Below are 20101 nucleotides of genomic sequence, written 5' to 3'. Positions count from 1 at the left end.
AGGTTCTTATCCCCATGTGGTCCCAAACAACACACTTGTTTCACAGTGCCTGGACTGACATGAACTCAAAAGCCAAAAAAACCCCATTTGTTCTAATACCATCTGAAGAAGGAGATTTGGCCCATGAATTATGATACGATGTCCAAACAACACACACACACACACACACACACACACACACACACACACACACACACACACACACGTATGAAGGTTTATAAAATACAAAGACTCACTTTACACCATATAGCATACATACGAATCTACGAATGCAGGTAAAGTGCCGTTTTGATTTCTCTGCAATATGTCTCTAAGGTGTTTTCTGTCAGATGTTTATGATGAGTTTAGAATGTATGTAAAACTGCTTTTTAAAAGATGTTTATCAGATGTTTTTTACACAACAGATGTTTTCCAGATCAAGTGCTCTTGTAAAGACATCTTGGAGACTTACGTATGATATATGGTGTGAAATAAGCTTTTGTATTTCATAAAACTTCCCATGCACATGTGTGTTTTTTATTTTAACACCGTATCATAATTAATTTGAGGCTAAGTTAAGGCTATGTCTCATTCCTCTAATGCTATTTGAGCTTGTGTGTTCTTTGGCTTTTGAGTTAATGTAAGTCCAGGCACTGTGAAACGTAATATCTTCTGTACAATGACATATCTGCTGCAATAATAATAATGCAAACAAGGTGAATGCAGGTACAGTGGGCTGTTTGATATTCTGTGCTCAATAGCTTTACATTTTCAGACCACGACAATGGTCTTCACTATTTCTTTAACCCCTTAAGTGTCACCCCCCTTTTGATAATGGACATTAAAATGCACTATACAAACTTAAATGGTTGTAATTCAAGAATGCTTTGGAATATAGTTTGGTCTTGTTTTAAAGAAAACAATCAGCAGATTGTTACTGAAGTGAAAGCACTTCAAAAAATTAAACTATGAAAAAGTTATGGAAGTTTGAATTTACAGTAAATCAAATATACTTTATAAATATTTTATTTTAATATAAAATAAATATTTTACAAAATATTTTTTACTATAAAATTACAATGAAATGAAGGCTATTCATTTTTTTATATAACCAAGTTGTGTTCCAAATTTAAAGTTGACATCACAAAAATTGAAGTTTCCATGAGATTTTGTTTAGGCGTAATACCAAAAATAGCCACCGGGTTCCATTGAATTTAATTGTATGCATTCAGCTGTAACAAATTAATACATTTCTATCCAAATATCACTTCTGTCACTAAATATGGAACCTTGAGACTCAGACCCTTCTGACAATATGTGTTTTGTCTAGATTAGAAAAGGTTTTAATAATAAATTATGAAAGATTATGCCCAAAAGGAGAGCAGCCCAATTCAAGAATTTAGAGTACCGTTTCCATGGTAACGCAACGTCCAAATTCAAAACAGTTTTCACAGGATGAATTCTGAGTTCGTAAGCTTTCAAATGATACCTAATTTATGATAACTACTAAAATATGATGGAATAATATATATATATATATATATATATATATATATATTATGCTTTTTAGAGGATACTGGTATTTATCCCTGTTTGCACCAAACACATCTGGTGGGTTTGCTGCCAAAAAGCTCTTTTTAAAAAAAAATTTTTATCTGACCATAGAATTCGGTCCCTTTTGAAGTTCCAGTCATGTCTGACAACTTAATATGCTGGAGTTTATTTTTGGAGGAGCGAGGAGGATTTTTCTTGAAACCCTCCAAAAGAACATGTGGTGATGTAGGGGTTCGGCTTTCTGACCTCCAAGCATAGTTCGAATTACGGGGGGGATTTGGGGGGGTCCGACCCCCCTTAGATGAGACTTGGATCCTCCCAAAAGGGATGAAAATAATAATTTTGGGGGGAACTGAAAAAAATGTAATAAAATATAATGTTAAGCCAAGAATGGTTGCATTAATGCAAGCAGTTGTTTATTATCTAACGGACAGGGTTATCGGATGGAAACGTGCTCAAATGTGTGTGTTTGAACTGCTGCAGAAGCTTTCACAGAATTTCGCATATAGATTAGTGGTTCTCGTGTGTAAGCCTATATAAAATGGAGAGTGACGTCACCAGTCGAAATAGCTGTACCCCTCGAAGCTCACGGTATAATTCGAACACTGCCTCCAAGACTCAAGTAATCTCTGCTATTCTCCATCTGTGAACCTTGAAGAGTCTTTGGCCTCTCAAACTTTTCTCATCATCACCGTGCATTAAGATAATATAGACACACGTCCTCTTCCTGGCAGATTCGTAACATCTTTAGTTGATTGGAACTTCTTAATTATTGCCCTGATGGTCAAAATGGGGATTTTCAATTCTTAAGCTATTTTCTTACAGCCACTTTCCATTTTCCAAGATGCTCAACGATCTTTTGATGCACATCAGAACTATATTCTTTGGTTTTACTGGATGTGTGTGATGAATCATTGTGATGGATGATTAAGGGAATTTGGCCTTTGTGTTTCCTCATATTTAAACTCCTGTGAAACAAGAAGTCATAGCTAGACAATTTCATGTTCCTAGTCACCCTGTTGTGCTAAAAGAAGGTAAATATTTTACTCGTAAAAAATTCTAGGGGTGCCAATAATTGTGGCCAATGTGTTTTGGAGAAAAACATTTATTTCATAATGTGGTCTCCCCTCCCCACTTTCAATTATTTTACTTCATTGAAAAGTTAGATTTTTGCAAATTTTTTGAATGAAAGATCAAAAGGATAAACAATGCAGGGGTGCCATTAACTCTGACCACAACTGTACTTCACTATAGGGAAGAAAAGACTATGCCGATTTCCATTTCATGCTGATTTAAATTGTCTCAGTAATTTTCAGCTTTTTAAGAATATGCAATAGTTTTCTCAATATTTATGTACCTTTTTCCATCTGAGGAACTTTTCATTTAAATCAAACGGACTGTGTTGAACAGCCTAAGTTTATATATATACTGTACAGTATATATATATATATATATAATATATATATATATATTATGCTTTTTAGAGGATAATAGTATTTTATAATTTTTTTATTGAAAATACTAGATTGTTTTATTATGAACTTTAAGCATTAAAAACCAAAGTTTCAATTATTAAAAGTGTGTGCGTCAACACACAAGAGGCGCACTCTTGTCATAAATTTGTATATTACTGTTCCTACATAATTTGTAATAAAAAATCAGCGCTAAAATATCTATTTAGGAGTCTCAGACCTTTCCAACGATATATAGTTTGTCATGATTAAATTAGGATTTAATAGTAATATATTGAAGTAAAGTTAAAGACACTTAAAGGATGATAAAATCGTTTTGGTTGATGCAACATGACACTGGTAGGTGTGGCCACACCTCAAATGAAGACACCTTCAAGGAGAAAGGTAGAAAACACTCTGACATAAGATTTTATTTTCTAGCTAAGGTTTCTCGCTAAATGTAAACAAATATAATTGTGACAGTTACTGTTTTGTTTAGTTAACAGGGAATAAAATGCAAATGATACAATGTTTAAGAATTTGTTCTTTTGTTTAAGAATGTGTTTCTTGTAAGGTGTTTAAATATTGCTGGCACACTTTGGCTGAATTTAGAAACTAGGCCAGCTGAATTCAGGTAAAGTGCATGGGCGACCTTTAACCTTCAGCAATTAAACTCAAATTTATTAAATAAACATGACATTTACTGGTATTTTTATAGTTGACATGTATAATCTTTTAGAAAACAGAAATGAGTGTGCTATTAGGAGATTTAAGTTGGAAATGGACCAAAGGAAAGAAAGAGCAGAAAACTGCGTCAAATAAATAATCCACTGCCGTCGTGCCAACTATGCGTCTGTACATTAGTTTCTGAACATTTATCTATTTAATCACCTCAGGTTTGCCAGGCAAGAACATTCATTTTAAAATGATAATATGTGGGCTATGTTCCTGTAGCTAAAACGGTAAAAACAACAATAGATTGAATTTCCAAAGAACACACAGGCCTACACTGTAACTCGCTTTTGAACATCTAAATACATAAATGTAAAACCCATTCCTGCCTTTCAATACTTTTGCACAATGAACAATATCAGGCTCATTTAATATCCATCCATAATAAGATTAACAAACTCAGGTTTTAAGATGAATGGGGATTCCGGAGTCATCCTGGTGTGGGAGACGGGAGGAGGATTATATTCAGCAAATCACATGAAGTTACATGAGGACAAATGTCTGCGCTGATTTGCGTCGATAAACAACGCCATGGGAACAAGATTACACATGGACAGACATCAGCAAAGATCATTGTGAAATAACACGGTATTCACTAGACATACAGATAAACAATCATTCACTTAACCTCGTACCATTCGTGATTTTCTTGCTTCTCTGGAATATAAAAATATATATATTTTTAGCAATGTCTTGTGTTGTTTTTGTCAATGGTAGCCAAAACTACTTTACCAGCATTATTCGAAATATATTTTGGGTTCCACAGAACTAAGAATTTTTGGGTGAACAGAACCATCTCTGTAATATCTATATACACTAAAAATGGATTAATGCATTTCATACCACTACGGGTTTGTTGAATGCTTGTTTCTGATTGGTTGTATACTGCGTCAAGTCCAAGTAAAATTAATTGAAAGTAAAAAGTTAGCTTTTTAAATTTTAAGAGTTTTGAAAAACAAGAGATAGGATTATTTTTACAGTGGTTTTACATTTGAATATAGTGATTTTTAGACTAATAATCTTATTCACATTGCTACAGTTCAAAATCAGACTGAAAGGGATACTTCTAATAAAATGGACATTCTGTCGTCATTTACACACCCTCATCTTTCAAAACATGAATGACTTACTTCCATGGAATACAAAAGGAGTATAAGGTAGGCTATAGCAGAATGAACAAACTGTAATGCTGTCAAGCTAGATTTAAAGTGAATAAACATACATTTCAAAATGTTCCTTAAGCCTCATACGGCTTTGTAGACTTGGAACACAGTACATGATTTGTACAGCCTTTTTGATGGAAAAAAAATCCACTTTCATGATGGTCAGAAAAATCATGAAGATTCTTCAGGACTTCTCATTTTGTGATCTATTAAAGCAAGTCATACAGGGTTGGAATGACAATGAAAGTGGGAAAATTATGACATTTGCTTTTTTTGGTGAACCGTTCTTCTAAAATATGCAGCCTCGGTATTTTTAATTAGCTGTTCAAATAAAACTAAAGTTACATTTATGCGAGCATTATAGATTACACTAAGAATATACTGTTTTTATTTTTAAATAATTAAGGAAATATTAAAGTCATATGACATGTTTACTTAAATGAAATTGTAATATTGTGAAAAGCATTCTGTATCAAATGTAATTGATGCATAAGAAAAAAAGTGTTAATATGAACAAAAACCTGCAAAATATATGGAACAATTGACCGTTGATTTAAAGAAATATGCACATCACCATCAATTATTCCTGTCTCATTGTAAACATTAATGTTAATTAATGCATTGTAAACAATAAAAAACTGAATACAGATTAATAAATGCTGTAAATATTGTTCATTGAAGTAACCTAATGCACTAATGTAAAAGCATAAAATCTTATTAGTACTACCAATGTTTGTTTTATTGATAAAGGTTTACCTGTACATTTCAACCACAGGTTCTGTTTTGGCATTTACATACTGTACAAAATTATTCTTTGCAATTAAATTTCTCATAACAAATTCAAACAAATCACTGTATAATTACAAACATCCTGTTTGTAATATTATAGATATTAGATTCTTGAATCTTTCTGAAACTACAACAGTTTTTCTTCTTTCTTGCAGTCTTTAAATGCCTCTGTCTGAGACAAGCCGACATAATGTGTCTTTTATGAATATGCCGGACGTCCTGCTGCTGGAAGTTCATTATCTGGTCCTGGTGCCTCCAGATGCCGTCACTGCTTCATTCGGTCCGTGAATATGTTCACTTGCGGAAGCGTTTAAACAGTGGATGGATGTTCTTGATTCCCGAAGCCTTGCTGCCGCGGGACGCCTGGTATTCCATGTAGACTGTATCGTCTGCACCAGACATGGAGCTCATAGTTCCCATACGACGAGAAAACTACAGAAAACAGTTCTTAATTAAAATAATCTTCACTGGCACGTTAAGCAGGTTAACAAAGCATCTCAACGCATTTACAGATTAACAATCCTTATGATGCTTAAAAACACATAAGTGCTATAAACCCTATAAAGGGATAGTTCACCCAAAAATGAAAATTCTGTCAGTAATTACTCACCCTCGCGTTGTTCCAACCCCGTAAGACATTCGTTCATCTTTGGAATGCAAATTTAAGATATTTTTTATGAAATCTGAGAGCTGGCTAACTTCTTCATAGGCTGCTAGGTAATTGATATCTGCCAGCCCAGAAAAGTTAGTAAAGACATTGTTAAAATAGTCCAAGTGACTACAGTGGCTCAACCTTAAATTTATCGTCATCTTAATTTGTGTTCCGAAGATGAACGAAATTCTTACGGTGTTGGAACATCATCAGGGTGAGTAATTACTGACAGAATTTTCATTTTTGGGTGAACTATCCCTTTAAGTCATTTTACAGCTTAGGACAAAAAGACATAGGACAAAAAAAAAAGGCACAGTTTGGAAAAAAGTTTTTTCTATACAAAATATATAGAGCTGCCGGATTAATCGCTAAAACATCGCAATCTCGATTCAAACCATTAAGACCAGTGTTTGCCGTTTCTGTTGTTAATGATCAAGATCAGCAGAGCCAAGAATACAAGTTTTTCCGGGCTCAAAACAGCGACACACACTGAGCAAACAAATGAGGCAGCAGAAAGAAACAAAACGAGTGGAGATACCTGCAGCTTCCCTCCCACTTCTCCAATCACCACTTCCTCTTCTGCGTCAAGATCAGATGCTGCCAAAACCTTGTGCAAGAGCTGCTGCTGTTCATCACGAGAGGAAAACATCAAGTCTTCCTCCTCCATTCCAGCCAACTTTGTGATCACCTAAAAGGAGATGAAAAAAATGAAACGTGACAGACCAAGACCCAATTTAACATCCAGTTTGGCTAGCATTCCCAATCAGAATAATCAATGCAGTTCACGTATAGCCTTGAAACCTTGAAACTGTATCCCTGATCCACCAGGAAGCGCTGTCTCTTGGTGGAATAAGCCATTTCCTGTGTGTCCTGAGAGACGAGCGAGTAGAAGTAAGCATTGTATTCCTCCGCAACCATACCTGTTAAAAAAAAGGGGTTTTATATACAGCTTTTGTTTGACATTTTGTGGTACGATTGGTTAAAGGAATAATTAATTCTAAAATATTTCACTGCAATTCCTTCACTACAAATTCTAATAGATCTCAGAAAACATGTATTATAATATACAACATCTAACAATTAAGAACTAGACAGTCTTAATGGTCTATCCAGATATCCCAAGATGATGGTGGATGTGTTGCTACCTTTTTTGGCTCGCAGGACTCTGCCCAGTCTCTGAGCTTCCTGACGACGGGAACCACCGTGAGAGGAGATCTGGATGAGCACGTTTGCCTCCGGCAGGTCAAATGAAGTATCTCCTACCTGACAGAAGAAGAGAACAAGAGAAGACATAATAAGGCTCCATTCACACAGAACGCAATTTCCTTTCCCATTGTTTTTCAAGGTAAATACACTAGACGGACGTGTTTGATATTCTAAAACGAAAGCTGTACTTGTTGTCTCTAGACCTTGTGTTTTTGTTTTTTTCGTTCCACTGACCCGCGTCTCATGTTTTTAACCGCAAAATAGAAAAACAATCAAACCTGCCAAAAAGATATGTAAAAGCCAAAATGGGTAAATCTTTAATGTGAAACCAGATAAAGGGATCAAATATGAGAAAACATACTTGATCTAGCTACACAAGTTCAACTTGCTGTGTTGTTGCGTTTCAAAATGTAAAACACTGTAAATACATTTCAAAGCCTTTCTGTTAGTTCAGTAAATACACAAGTAAATACTTAATTTCCTGGAGCTAAAACTAAAAAGCACTTTTATCACTAAATGGAGTGATAAATGTTTTACTCTGTGATATGAACAAAGTCAACACAGTTTTTTGATCATTTTGTTGGTGTGGTCTACAAGATTTTATTATTTATAGGTTATTCGTAGGCTTTTACGGACATCCATAAAAATGTACTTCCGTTTTTGCGGTACCTCTTTATATTTCTTTGGCATCATTGTCGAAGAGTTGTGGAAATACAAACCGGAAGACAGAAAGAGTGCGGCACAGAAAAGGGGCGGGGCTATTATAAGGTCTATTACATACCTTCTTTAAACACCCTGCCAACAGCCCTTTCCCATGCAGATACTCTTATCTTATTTGAATAGCCTGACTTTTAAGGACAATCATATCAGCACATGTGCATCACTTTTCCCACTAAATCATTTCCAATCATTTGCATTAAGGTAGAATGTAAAGTTAATAAGGTCAGAACAGCATCCCAGCATTCCTAAAATCAGTCTCTCATTTAACCCACATGCATGTTTCCGACAATGCTTTTTTCAATGTTTGATCTCTTGGTATTTGCTCAAAATGAGTAATGCATTTTTCCATATAAATTAAAGCTGAAGTGTGTAATTTCGGCACCATTAGCAACTGCTTGATGAGCAGTTTGAACCATGACTTGTGGACACAAGGCTTTAATCATGACAACATTCAGCAATGAAAAACTAGTTTAAAGACCTTTAGATTTATGATGTTTTGGACATCAGATTCAGCAAAGAGAGTTTGTTGGCTGATTTAGATAGAAGTATGAATAATCAAAAAAAGCTTGTCCAGTACTGAGATTTGTCAGGTCATGTCAGGACAGGAAATGTGCTTTTCTTGTAAATGGTTGGAACATCAAGATCTTAAAGGAATCAAAGGTTCACAACAGTACCCGCCACCTCTGCTGAACTCTCCTTTACAGCAACATCTGACTGGGTAAAAAGGCTGTTGATATTTCATTAGATGCCATTTGAAATGAATAGCATTAAAAGTCAAGTCAAGTCATCTTAATTTATATAGCGCTTTTAACGGAGATTAAGGTAACGGAGATTGGTTTGGTTTTATAGTGGTTCTTGAATAATGATTTTTCCAGCTAAAGTTAGCTTTGATTGATTCACTTCCGTCTAAATGATCATTTGTTATTAAATTAGGGGCCGCTAAGACGACACCGTTCTCTGTAAACAGACTTTAAACGTGAGCCTGTGATAGACGCTGATGGCGTTCACATGCGCATTAAGAATTGATTCTATAGTTATGTGCATTTGAATATATGTGCGCAGGTTGGTAATTCCTTACAAACCATGCCTAAACAAACTACTTGTCTAAATTTTGATGCAGAATTTTATTTTATTAATTCGGGTAGGTACGCAAACCGAAAAATTCCACAACGCTTTATCTGTAAAGTGGTATAGGGATCCTCCATAGGGAGAGGCTAGTTGGCACTTCTAAAGAGGCTAGTTGGCACTTCTTTAAAAGAAAAATACTTATCCACAGTTTCACAAGGAAATGGACAGAGAAAAGCAGTTTACCTTGGAGATGAAGATGGTATTGATTTTGGGATTGTGTTTAAAGTTTTGAAGGATCTGCATACGTTCTCCTTGAGATGTGGGTCCATAAATATACGGTCTGGAAAGAGAGTGTAAGAGAGATGTACTTCCGTTTTTGTGGTAGATCTTTATATTTCTATAGCATCATTGTCGAAGAGTAATTAGCTGGTGGTATGTGTGCATTTTTTACACATAAATCAAAAAAATCATACATAACATATTTTGTGCTTTGAAGGACACTTTGACCCTTCATAAACTATTATAAAATTGTTATTTGTTGACATCGATGTTTCCATGACGAACCTTTAATATTCAAGGAACCTTTCCATTGCGTAAAAGATTCTTTATAGATTATCTCTTTATCTCCAGATTTTTAAAATGTTCTTCACACAAAGAAAAAAAATGGTTCTTCTATGGCATCACTTTTTAAAAAAAGTGTACAAAGGGGTTCACGTTCACATGCCTACAAATTTGTACATATTTGATTAGTGATCTATGTAATGCAATAGCACTACACAGCATATTTCTAGCAAAATCACACAATATAAAATTCTAAAATAAAAACAAACAAAAGTTTGTCAATTTCACCTCACAAACCCTCAGGCTCCTCGAACAACCTCTCAGTTGAGTAAGAGATTTAGAGTGTAGCCTTTCAATTTCTTTGAAAGAACAGCATACTTTGCACACTTTACAAGGAAAAGCCCATTCATTTGCCAAAGTTAAAGTGATTAACAGTAAAGTAAAGCTGATTACAGGTTGCGCCAGGGACAGTCCAATAGAACTTTTGCTGCTGTCTAGAGCACCCAGACACAAACACACAGGATTGGTCTTACTCGTTTTTTCAGGTTTGCATCATGGCCTTACAACATACATTCAAAATCCTTTCGAAATGTGGTTAAGACATTTTTTGGAACATTTGAGTTCATGCAGTGTGTGGATCTCTTTTGTAAAAGCTTCTCCTTTCCAGGCTTTTAGTAAGCTATGGCTTTGTTGATATTACTCTAGTACAAATCTTTTACTTGTCCTCAAAAGACCCTAAAGAAGAGCCCAGAAAAAAATCCCATTCATTTTCTCCATAGAGATTTCATTTAGCAATACTGCTTAAACTTTTCGAAATGGAAATAGCATGAGCTCTGAGGTTGTTATGTGATGGTATATGCTTCTGTAGAAGAGTGAGAATTCAGCAATTAAACATGATTTTTAATCAACGAAAAACTGGCAATGAAAAATGAAAAATTTTCAATCTGGCAATTTTTCATAAATTATTTGAAATAGATGTAGTATTTTTGTCTTGATTTTCAAATACATTTTTGCATTGAATCTAGGTCTGGGTGATATTTCTACTTTTATCTACTTGGATAAAAAAAAATCTGTAATTATTTTTTAAAGAAAATTATATTTCACATCCTGCCCAGTGTTATCCCACAAACAATGTTCATATTGAAGCTATGAAAACAAATATAGTGAATGTAACCATGTAGGCTATACTATATATTATGTACCAAAAAATAATAAATTACTTGTACATAATTTATTTACACATGGTGTACAATACATTCTAACAATGTAACAACTACAGTACAATCCAAAAACAAAAAGAATACTTTTAAAAGCAAAAGTTAAATTCACTAAACCAAGAATTAAAATTAACGTTAACAATATCTCACGAGTTATTTTGTAGCCCTTAATATAGCATGTCTCATGTTTAGGACAAATTGGATTATGCACTTTCCTTGCAGCAGCCCTCCGCTATTTTTCAATGTGCTCGTAATATCAAAACGGTCCTGCCTCATCCTATATTGTTTATAAGATATACAAACTCGATATATTGCCCAGCCCTAATTGAATCTAAGTTTTGTTATGTTATGATTCATGGAGGTTTGGTTCATGGCTTACAACTCAAAACATTTCAAGGCTATAAAGCAAATAAATGGGGAAAATACATATTAATATAAGAGGCCAATGAAAAAGTTGAGCTCTACAACAAACTAAAAAAAAAAAAAAAAAGAATGGGCAAGCACAATGTTGGGGTAAAAGCGCTGGTGTATGCACGAGTGTGTGACCTTGTACAAAATAATAAAATAAGGCATTACTTGTTCAGACGGATGGCGTATTCTTTCAGAGCAAAGACGTTGTCGGCAAAGACGATGATCTTGTCGTTTCTCCGCTCGTGGAAGCGGATCAGGAACTGACATGCACGAAACTTGTTGGGATTCATGGTGTAGAACAGAATTCTCTTCTTCGTCTTTATGGCCACATATTCACGATAAAACTCAGGAGACATGGGACACCATACCTAGAGATAAAGGGACTTTGAACACTCAAGGGAAATGTAGGTTTAAAGCACACACAGGCAAGCCACATTCAAAAAACTAATACATACAGCTTTTTTCATTTTCTATACAACACCCAAAAAGTCTTCTGAAAGGACACAAATGCACATACATGGAGCACATGTACAAATAACGGAAGCTCAAATTATGGATAAGAACAAACCTCACTAGTTTTGAAATTGAGCTGCTGTTTACTATATTTGATGTGCTCTATGTATGTGAATAAAAGCCGAAATTAAACCCGTTCATAGTCTACAGTAGTGATCATGTCTTTTAACAACACATAGGATTACTTCCCAAGAAATAAAGTGGATTAGCTACATGGGTGAGCTCCTCATAAGGTTTATCCAATGAACTCTCACTGTCACTAATCCATAAAGCTTCCATTTAATTAAACATTTTTTTTTAAGTATATAGAATATATGGAGTTTATTATATTATACATTAAACGTGTGTGTGTGTGTGTGTGTGTGTGTGTATATATATATATATATATATATATCTTTTAATATAAATGAATATAATGAAAAAAATAATAATATTAGATTCACGTTTTTAAACACTTTCTGTAGTTAAGATCTATATTTGTTTTTATATTAACCAGACACTCTTATTCACATAGCATAAAACTGCATAGTAATACTTAACTTCACTAGAATAAAAAAGTGTAACAAGAAACATTTACAATGATTATAGAAATTTCCATGAAAATACTTTTTTGAAAGTCTATAGGAATTCTGTATATTTTTAGGCTAATTTATATATTTGCCTCACTGACTGACTTGACTGCAATATTTATTATTTTAGTTAAACAAAACATGCTAAAAGATTTACCAAAAATGTGATAAATAGCCTGATTTGCATTGGAAGTTTTACTGTTTTAAATAGAACCTCTTTGTGAAGACTGCGTTTAGAACAATACATAGGTCGGTACATGTGTTTTTCTGCTCATGTGGCTAAAGAGTGTGCTGGGCTTTGCTTAGTGAGATCAAAAATTACAAAGCAATATTGAATAACAGTATTGTATTTTCTTTGTGCACCAGGCTCCAAAGCCTCTAAATACAATGTTTCACAAGTTCATACACCCTGTTGACCCCCCGACACAATTCAGAGATCAATCTAACAATTCACATTGTGAAATATACACATGAAAAGATCATTTGTTGTATATTTTGTATTATGGAGAGAAATGTTCGATTCATTTCCTTGATCACAATGGTTTTAGTAAGAAATTTATATTTTTGCCAGCTTACCTCAGCACACTGGACTTTAGCAATGTAACCATTGTTCTGTAGTTCCATCCAGTTTGCCTCAAAGAGCTTCGGCCCGATCAGGAAGTTAAGATCGACAATCTTATCATCCTCTCTCACTAGTGTGGCAGTGAGACCCAGTTTACAATGAGCCTGGACAATCGTCAGAACACGACGGAACATCTTTGCTGCAAGACGAGCACAAAAGAGTCAAGAATCTGTAAGGTTTTCATTTACATTCCATTTGCGTTTCAAATAACTTCTCTGTCCTCGTTGAAAGAATGCTGAGCATTAAAACTTTGTTTTGTTGTAAAGTTTAAATTGGGTGGCTGCTTTTGGTTTTTCTAAACTAAGAAATTTAAAGGGGTCATGACATGAGAAATTAAATTTGCATTGATCTTTAGACATATAAGAGGTCTTTGTACCAAGTTTCATAGCTTAAAACATCCAACTCATTAAAAACAAAGCATTTATTTAATCAAGATTGAAAAACAGCTTGTTTTGATATTGGGTGACCTGTGACATCACACGGTCATATACATCTGCATATGCCTGCCTCCAGAGCAAGACATCGACAATAGTTATACATCATAGGCCCCACCCACTGGCGCTTCAGCGTGAAAAAAACGCTCAGCGCCTCGTTACGCTCATGGCGTTTAAAAAACGCGGCGCTCCCATTGAAAACAATTGGAATTATACGCCAGCTGCCTGAAAAAACGCTTTGGTGGACACACGGCCTTAGAATAAACCGCTCAATTCATGTTTTTATTAACTTTTTGAAGCTTGAACATGTTGATTAAAGTCTTCCTGTTGTTCAAATAGAAGATCTTTGATAATGCACTGGCGCTAAAAACTTTTGATTCCCTGGGATAGAAAGAACTGATAAAATGTGTATCCAAGTTTCTTTGGATAAAACCATCTGCCAAATGCAGAAATGTAAATGGTTACCTAGACTTTCAATGGATGGATAAAAATAATTAGAATATTAGAAATATCTTAATTATTTGATCTTTTTTTTTAAAACAACATGAGGATGAGTCAATGATGACAGATTTTTTGGGTAAACTAACCATTTAAGACTGCAAATTGAAAATTTATTGTGAAATGAGGAAAACAAAAACAAAATGATTAAAAAAATGAGCATGGAAGATGTGATTTCTTGCTTGACATTTTGTCAAGTTGCACTCCCAAACACAGCCTACCTGGGATTGTGTGCACCTCATCCAGAATAATGAGCCCCCACTCTTGACTTTTCATCCACTCCATGACCCTCTCAGCTTCCCATGAGCGTTTGGTGGTGTGTCCCAGCATAGAGTAGGTGCTGATGGCCACTGAGCAGCCGATGGGTTTGTCCTTGGCATCTGAAGTGAAACGGCAGATCTGGGAGTCATCAATGGTGGACCACATCTTAAACTGAGCCTTCCACTGTTCCACTGACACAGAGGAGTTTCCCAACACCAGGCAGCGCTTACGCACTGTGCAGGCAGCAGTGACGCCTACCAGTGACTTACCAGCACCTGTGGGAAAGAAAAGTAGAATAACAAAGACGTCAATGTAGATTCAATTTATTGTAACTCAATAATACCATTCAAATAGCTTCTAACCCCGAGTTGCTCTGGTAACTCAATCGTAAATTCTTTTTTTCATGCTACTAAGTACACTGTAAAGTTTCTAGATTGACAACCGTATTTTATTGCACAATTGAAGTGGAAACTGTGTTGTAGGGGTGGGCGTTCTGACCAAAATCTTTCGACAATATGGGTACTTTTATTTCATGATAATCATATCTTTCAGTATCATTCAAAAAAACTAATACTAGCGTAAAAAAATATCTCAAGCTAACTGAAGACAGGTGAACCGATTAAAAAAAACTAAGCAAAGAAAACAAACTACAATCAAACAAAGACACAAATGAAATAGACCAAACTGAAAAACTTTAAGCACTAGAAATGCTACATAGCCTAAAATGTATAAAGTAATCAAATCTATAAAAAAAAACAATACATAGTCTTTACTGTGTAAATTAAATATGCATTTATTCTTATTAAAGTTACAAAAGTGATTCAGTCAAGAGCAGTGAGAGATTTTCAAATTTTTTGTCGTTTGATTAACATTAATAACGACAGCAGATAAATTTGGATGCCGTCCCTTTAAGACCAACTGCATGGATCCAATACACTCATATATTTTCTTTCTCAACTGTTTACGTTCACTTAAGACATAAATGACTCTGTTTACTTGCAGATGCATACCGGTAGTCACTTTGACACATAGGCATGTGTATTTAACCGTTCAGGTCCAATTAGGCGACAAAAAACAGTTCAGTTATAAGTATAAACTGCGGCTTCATGTCGCGCGTCTCTCAGAGAGCGCTGAGACACCGTCTCTCAGAGAGCGCGCAAATATACTGAAATGAGAATCTTTCCCTGCTAATTGCTCTTCAACGGTTTAAAATCACTTGTTTTTAAACCGCAATGCTTAAAAACGCATGCAAACAATAAGCTTTCGTGACCATGCAGCACAGAAACGTCACATGAGCGCATGCGCGATAGAGACGATAGTCCAAAACCTCTACCTGTTACTTGTGTGTAGTGGTACATCGCCCACCCCTACTGTGATGGTTGAAATTGATAACCAACGGAAAAGACTAAACGTGACAACATTTTTTAAAGTACTTAATTCAACAGTTTTTATATGTTTATACATTTGTATATACATTTTTACCGATCACAAATAAATACTTTATTGAAGTAACATTGTCCTGGAAAATGAATATTTCATTAATAATTATTACAAATATCCATCCAGGCTGAGGAAGAACTCCTGAATATCCATGCATTTATCATAATTGCTGAAAAGAGAAAATGATAGCAAATAGTCTAAAATTGCTAATTTCATAGTTATTTTGGACAAATAATATAATTTAATTTTGTAATTACATATTCCAAAGACTAGTCTGTTTAATTAGCTGTGGATGCAGAGACACACTCTGCTATAGTACAGGACTAAGCATCACCTGCTTCTGGGAAGAAATAATTCAAACACTGTGCAGATGTTCAGCGATTGTTTACCGCAAGGCAGGACGATGACTCCAGATCGAGCTCTACCGTTCCCAAACATCTTCCTCAGACTCTTTTCCTGATATGGTCTCAGCACAGCGGTGGGCTTCAGGTCCATGTTAATGTCAGGGTTTACCGTGTCATTACGGAAGTCGTATTCCGCCAGGAGGGGATACTCCAACTGAATGCAGCGCTTCTGAATTTCCTCAATCATTTCCTACCAGGGTTCAGCAGAAACAGGAAGAAAGAATTCGATTGTTGTGCGATTTATAAAGATTTATTATAAAGATTTCTATTTTAAATAAACATTGAAGATATTAAGTGTTTTATGAGCACAAAAACAGCATATTAGAATGATTTCTGAAGATCCTGTGACACCGAAGACTAAAATTCAGCCTTGCCCATTAGAGGAATCAATTGTAAGATATATTAAAATAGAAAATAGTTATTTCAAATTGTCGCTTACTTAATTGAATGCTCTAATCTAACGATTGGACAGCTAATAAAACAACTTTACACTGGGGTGAAGGAGGGACTCATTTAGAAGGCGGGCTTATTCCGCCATACTGCACATCGCACTTTCTCCCATTCATAGTAATATGAGTGCACTTTGTGTCTTTGAATATCTAAAGTCAATGGAGGAACTGTCAAGATAAACAAACTATAAATTCACAATAAAGTAACATCTCATTCAAGCACAGACACACACCTGACGGATCTCAAATGACACTGTTTGCGTCTCTTCCTCCTCCTCCTCCTCTTTATCCATCTGTTCGTAGTAACTGAAGATGTCCTCTGGCACCTGAGTTCCTGAGCGCTGTTCATCTGCAGGCTGGGAGGTGGATGGACCACCATTGTCCTGCTGAGACTTTGAGATCTGGACAGGACGACACAACAGGTTTTGGTACCAAAAATGAGCCTTCTGCTTCGCTATAAGCATCTTTATGTCAACATGTTTTTTGGCTGTATGCAAAATTGAGACTGTATATGCATTTATACTCACTGCTGATTTGCTAGAGATGACCTCAGTGATGAGCTCTGTCTCTTCACCATCAGCAGACCGAAGACGACAGTCCCGAATCACAGGGTCCTGTAACAGCCTCTGAATGACATCAGGGAACGCACTCTCCACAAAGTACCTGTTCTCAACACACACACACACACACACACACACACACACAGGTTCTCATTCACTAACTGTGCAAACACGGACATGGTTTGGGAGTGTTTTATGCAAGTGAGTTAACTTGGGCATGCTGTTGCTCATTTAGAATACTCCAAATTATTTAACGTTAGAACGACATCAAGAACAAACTGATGTGCGTACACACGTTGGAAATTAGACACTGGAAGTCGCTAGAAGTTCTTCTGTGCGTATAAATCCGCGAATGAGACCCAATGTCTTAACTTACTCGTCTGCACTATTAATGCTCTGTAGTTGTTGCACAGTCTAGTTTATAAGGACTCATAGATGGCAACTAAGTGCATACACTACCATTAAAAAAAAATCAATACTGGAAATTAATACTTTAATTCAGCAAAGATGCATTCAATTGATCAAAACTGTCTGAGAGTAACCACATTCACAATGTTACCAAAGATTTCTATTTTAAATAAATGCTGTTTTTTAACTTTCCATTCATCAAAGCAAACTGAAAAAATTACGGTTTCCACAAAAATGTTAAAAAGAGAAACCGTTATCAACATTGAGGATAATAAGCATTTTATGAGCACAAAAACAGCATATTAGAATGATTTCTGAAGATCATGTGACACTGAAGACTAAAATTCAGCCTTGCCCATTAGAGGAATAAATTGCATTTTAAGATATATTAAAATAGTTATTTCAAATTGTAATAATATTTTCGATCCTACACTTTTGAGTAATAGTCGACAATAAAATTATCTTTCACCATTAAAGGAACAATCAAGTTTCAGAATCAAGTGCATCCAATCTCAAGATTCAAAACTAACAATTTTCATTCAAGTTCAAGTAAATTCAAAGAGTTTATGGTCAAAAAATGGTTTACAATCCACCAACTTCCCCTTAACTACATACTACCAGCTGCTCAAAATGCCACCGATTATCCAATAAAATGACAGCAAATCATTCAATAGGCTATATATTCAATAAACAGAGTTTTCAATGACATAACTAACTTTAGTGAGAATTAAATAATGAACAATATGTAAAATACAAACTGACCTGTTGTGTTTCAGGACCATTTTGACTTTACCGTAGCTTACTGTGCACAGCTGCAGAAGAACAAAGAGAGAGAAAATTAGTGGCTTTGGTATATATTTAGAAATAGTTGAAATTGTAAAATTCAGACAGACTTGACTGCCAGCTCACACACACCTTAATAAACTGCACTATGCCATCTGGCACAGAGGTCTTGCTGAGTTTCTGCAGGTACTCAATGATGTCAGAGGTCTGCAGGCCGACGCTCACGGCGGCATAAAGAGAATAGGCCGTCAGCTTGTACTCGTGCGCATGAATGGGTCTGCACACTGGCTCTGATATGGCCACCAGGAAGTCCTGAGCATATTTATATACTGGAGAGAAAGCCTCTAGGAAGATGTGACCATCAGGAGCCTACAAGAGTCAGACACACAGTTAAAGGGATAGGGACCCTCTTAATGGTGGTGGCTTCTGTTATAAATGGCTAATTGATCAAGGATCTTTAGTCTTACCACCCAAAGGGGGCGTGAAGAATGGTCGTTCTTGAGAAGCATCTGTAGTCTGTAGTCTTTGGCTCCATATTCATCCAGTTTAGTGCTGGATTCCTCCACCTGCTTCCCAGCAGCTGCTGGAATGGCCTCCTGAGACTCACTGCCTACCAGCTCTTCATCCTCCTCTTCCTCATCATAATAACGCTTCTTGGACTTCTTATCTAAAGTGAATAAACAACTACTTCAGCAATTTAAACGGGTGATGATCAATCCTGCTATTGAAGATCTGATTTTAGTTCAAATCTTGCTGGTTCAGGTGTCCATAGTAATAGTTTAAAGGGATAGTTAACAAAGTTATTCCAAACTTGTATGAGTTTCTTTCTTTTGTTGAACACAAAAGAAAATGTTTGGACGAATGTCGATAACCAGACAGTTGAAGGTAGCCATTGACATAACGTTACATAACGTTACATTTTTTTCTTCCGGTTACCGTTTCCTCTATATTCTTCAAAATATCTTCTTTTGTGTACAACAGAGGAAAGAAATTCATTCAGGTTTGGAACAACTTGAGGGCAAGTCAATATTGACAGAATATTATATTTTGGGTGAACTATCCCTTTAATAGTATTTAGAAGCAATATCTACACTGTAGCCTTTGTGAAAAAAGTAACGTTACACGGGAATAATATACTTTGTCATGCATACAATATACAATTGTACTGCATTTTGGCTAAATAAAACACAATCTGATGTCATTTCTATAGAACTAAACATTTGTTTATACATTACTTATGAACAAAAATAAGCTCATGGTTATCTTTTAACAATCATGCCACCTCTGCTACATCAGTTAAAAATGGTAGATATCAATAACAGCACATCTTGCACTGGTCCATCAAACTGTTTTGATTAAATTGATTTTTTAAGAATGGCGTCTATCTTACCTCGATCACTCTTATCCTTCTTTCCCATGGTGTCAGCCCTAGAAAACACTAACCTATAGTGAATTGAGTGATGGTTTAACACATTTTAATAATAAAACTGCAAGAGGATTCATTAGACGTCACTGCTGTAGCGGCCATGTCCAGCACTCTTTCTCTACGGGAAAAAACGATCGAGAAATGTAAACCAACCGCGAACAACTACTGCCACCTGCAGGATGCACGTGTAAATGCGCAAACTATCAAAGAGCTACAACTAAAAATGTCAAT

General features: G+C 35.5%; 1 protein-coding gene across 1 annotated transcript; it reads right to left on the bottom strand.

Moving 5' to 3' along the window:
* Positions 1 to 5596: 5596 nt before the first annotated feature.
* Positions 5597 to 20012, bottom strand: ercc3 (excision repair cross-complementation group 3). The gene is made up of 15 exons (XM_077199536.1): positions 19835 to 20012; positions 18912 to 19111; positions 18577 to 18813; positions 18424 to 18473; positions 17221 to 17356; positions 16927 to 17094; positions 16230 to 16434; positions 14361 to 14675; positions 13162 to 13346; positions 11669 to 11871; positions 9558 to 9654; positions 7466 to 7583; positions 7122 to 7240; positions 6859 to 7008; positions 5597 to 6100 (listed from the first exon to the last, which is right to left on the bottom strand). Exons 1-15 carry the CDS (start codon positions 19860 to 19862, stop codon positions 5963 to 5965), a joined length of 2349 nt encoding a protein of 782 aa, XP_077055651.1. The 5' UTR covers positions 19863 to 20012; the 3' UTR covers positions 5597 to 5962.
* Between the last annotated feature and the right edge of the window lie 89 nt (positions 20013 to 20101).

The sequence above is a fragment of the Siphateles boraxobius genome, unplaced genomic scaffold, assembly GCF_051911475.1.
Source record: "Siphateles boraxobius isolate OS27281-9 unplaced genomic scaffold, OSU_SipBor_1 41, whole genome shotgun sequence".
Taxonomy (NCBI): Eukaryota; Metazoa; Chordata; class Actinopteri; order Cypriniformes; family Leuciscidae; genus Siphateles; species Siphateles boraxobius.
This window is presented reverse-complemented; position numbering and strand designations above follow the sequence as displayed.

Excerpts from the sequence above, each read along its gene's own strand:
- ercc3 (XM_077199536.1), bottom strand. The coding sequence starts at position 19,862 with ATGGGAAAGAAGGATAAGAGTGATCGAG. Across the intron at positions 18,814-18,911 it reads CTTCACGCCCCCTTTGGGTG|GCTCCTGATGGTCACATCTT; the intron begins GTAAGACTAAAG and ends TGACTCTTGTAG. Across the intron at positions 16,435-16,926 it reads TGTCATTTGAGATCCGTCAG|GAAATGATTGAGGAAATTCA; the intron begins GTGTGTGTCTGT and ends GAACCCTGGTAG.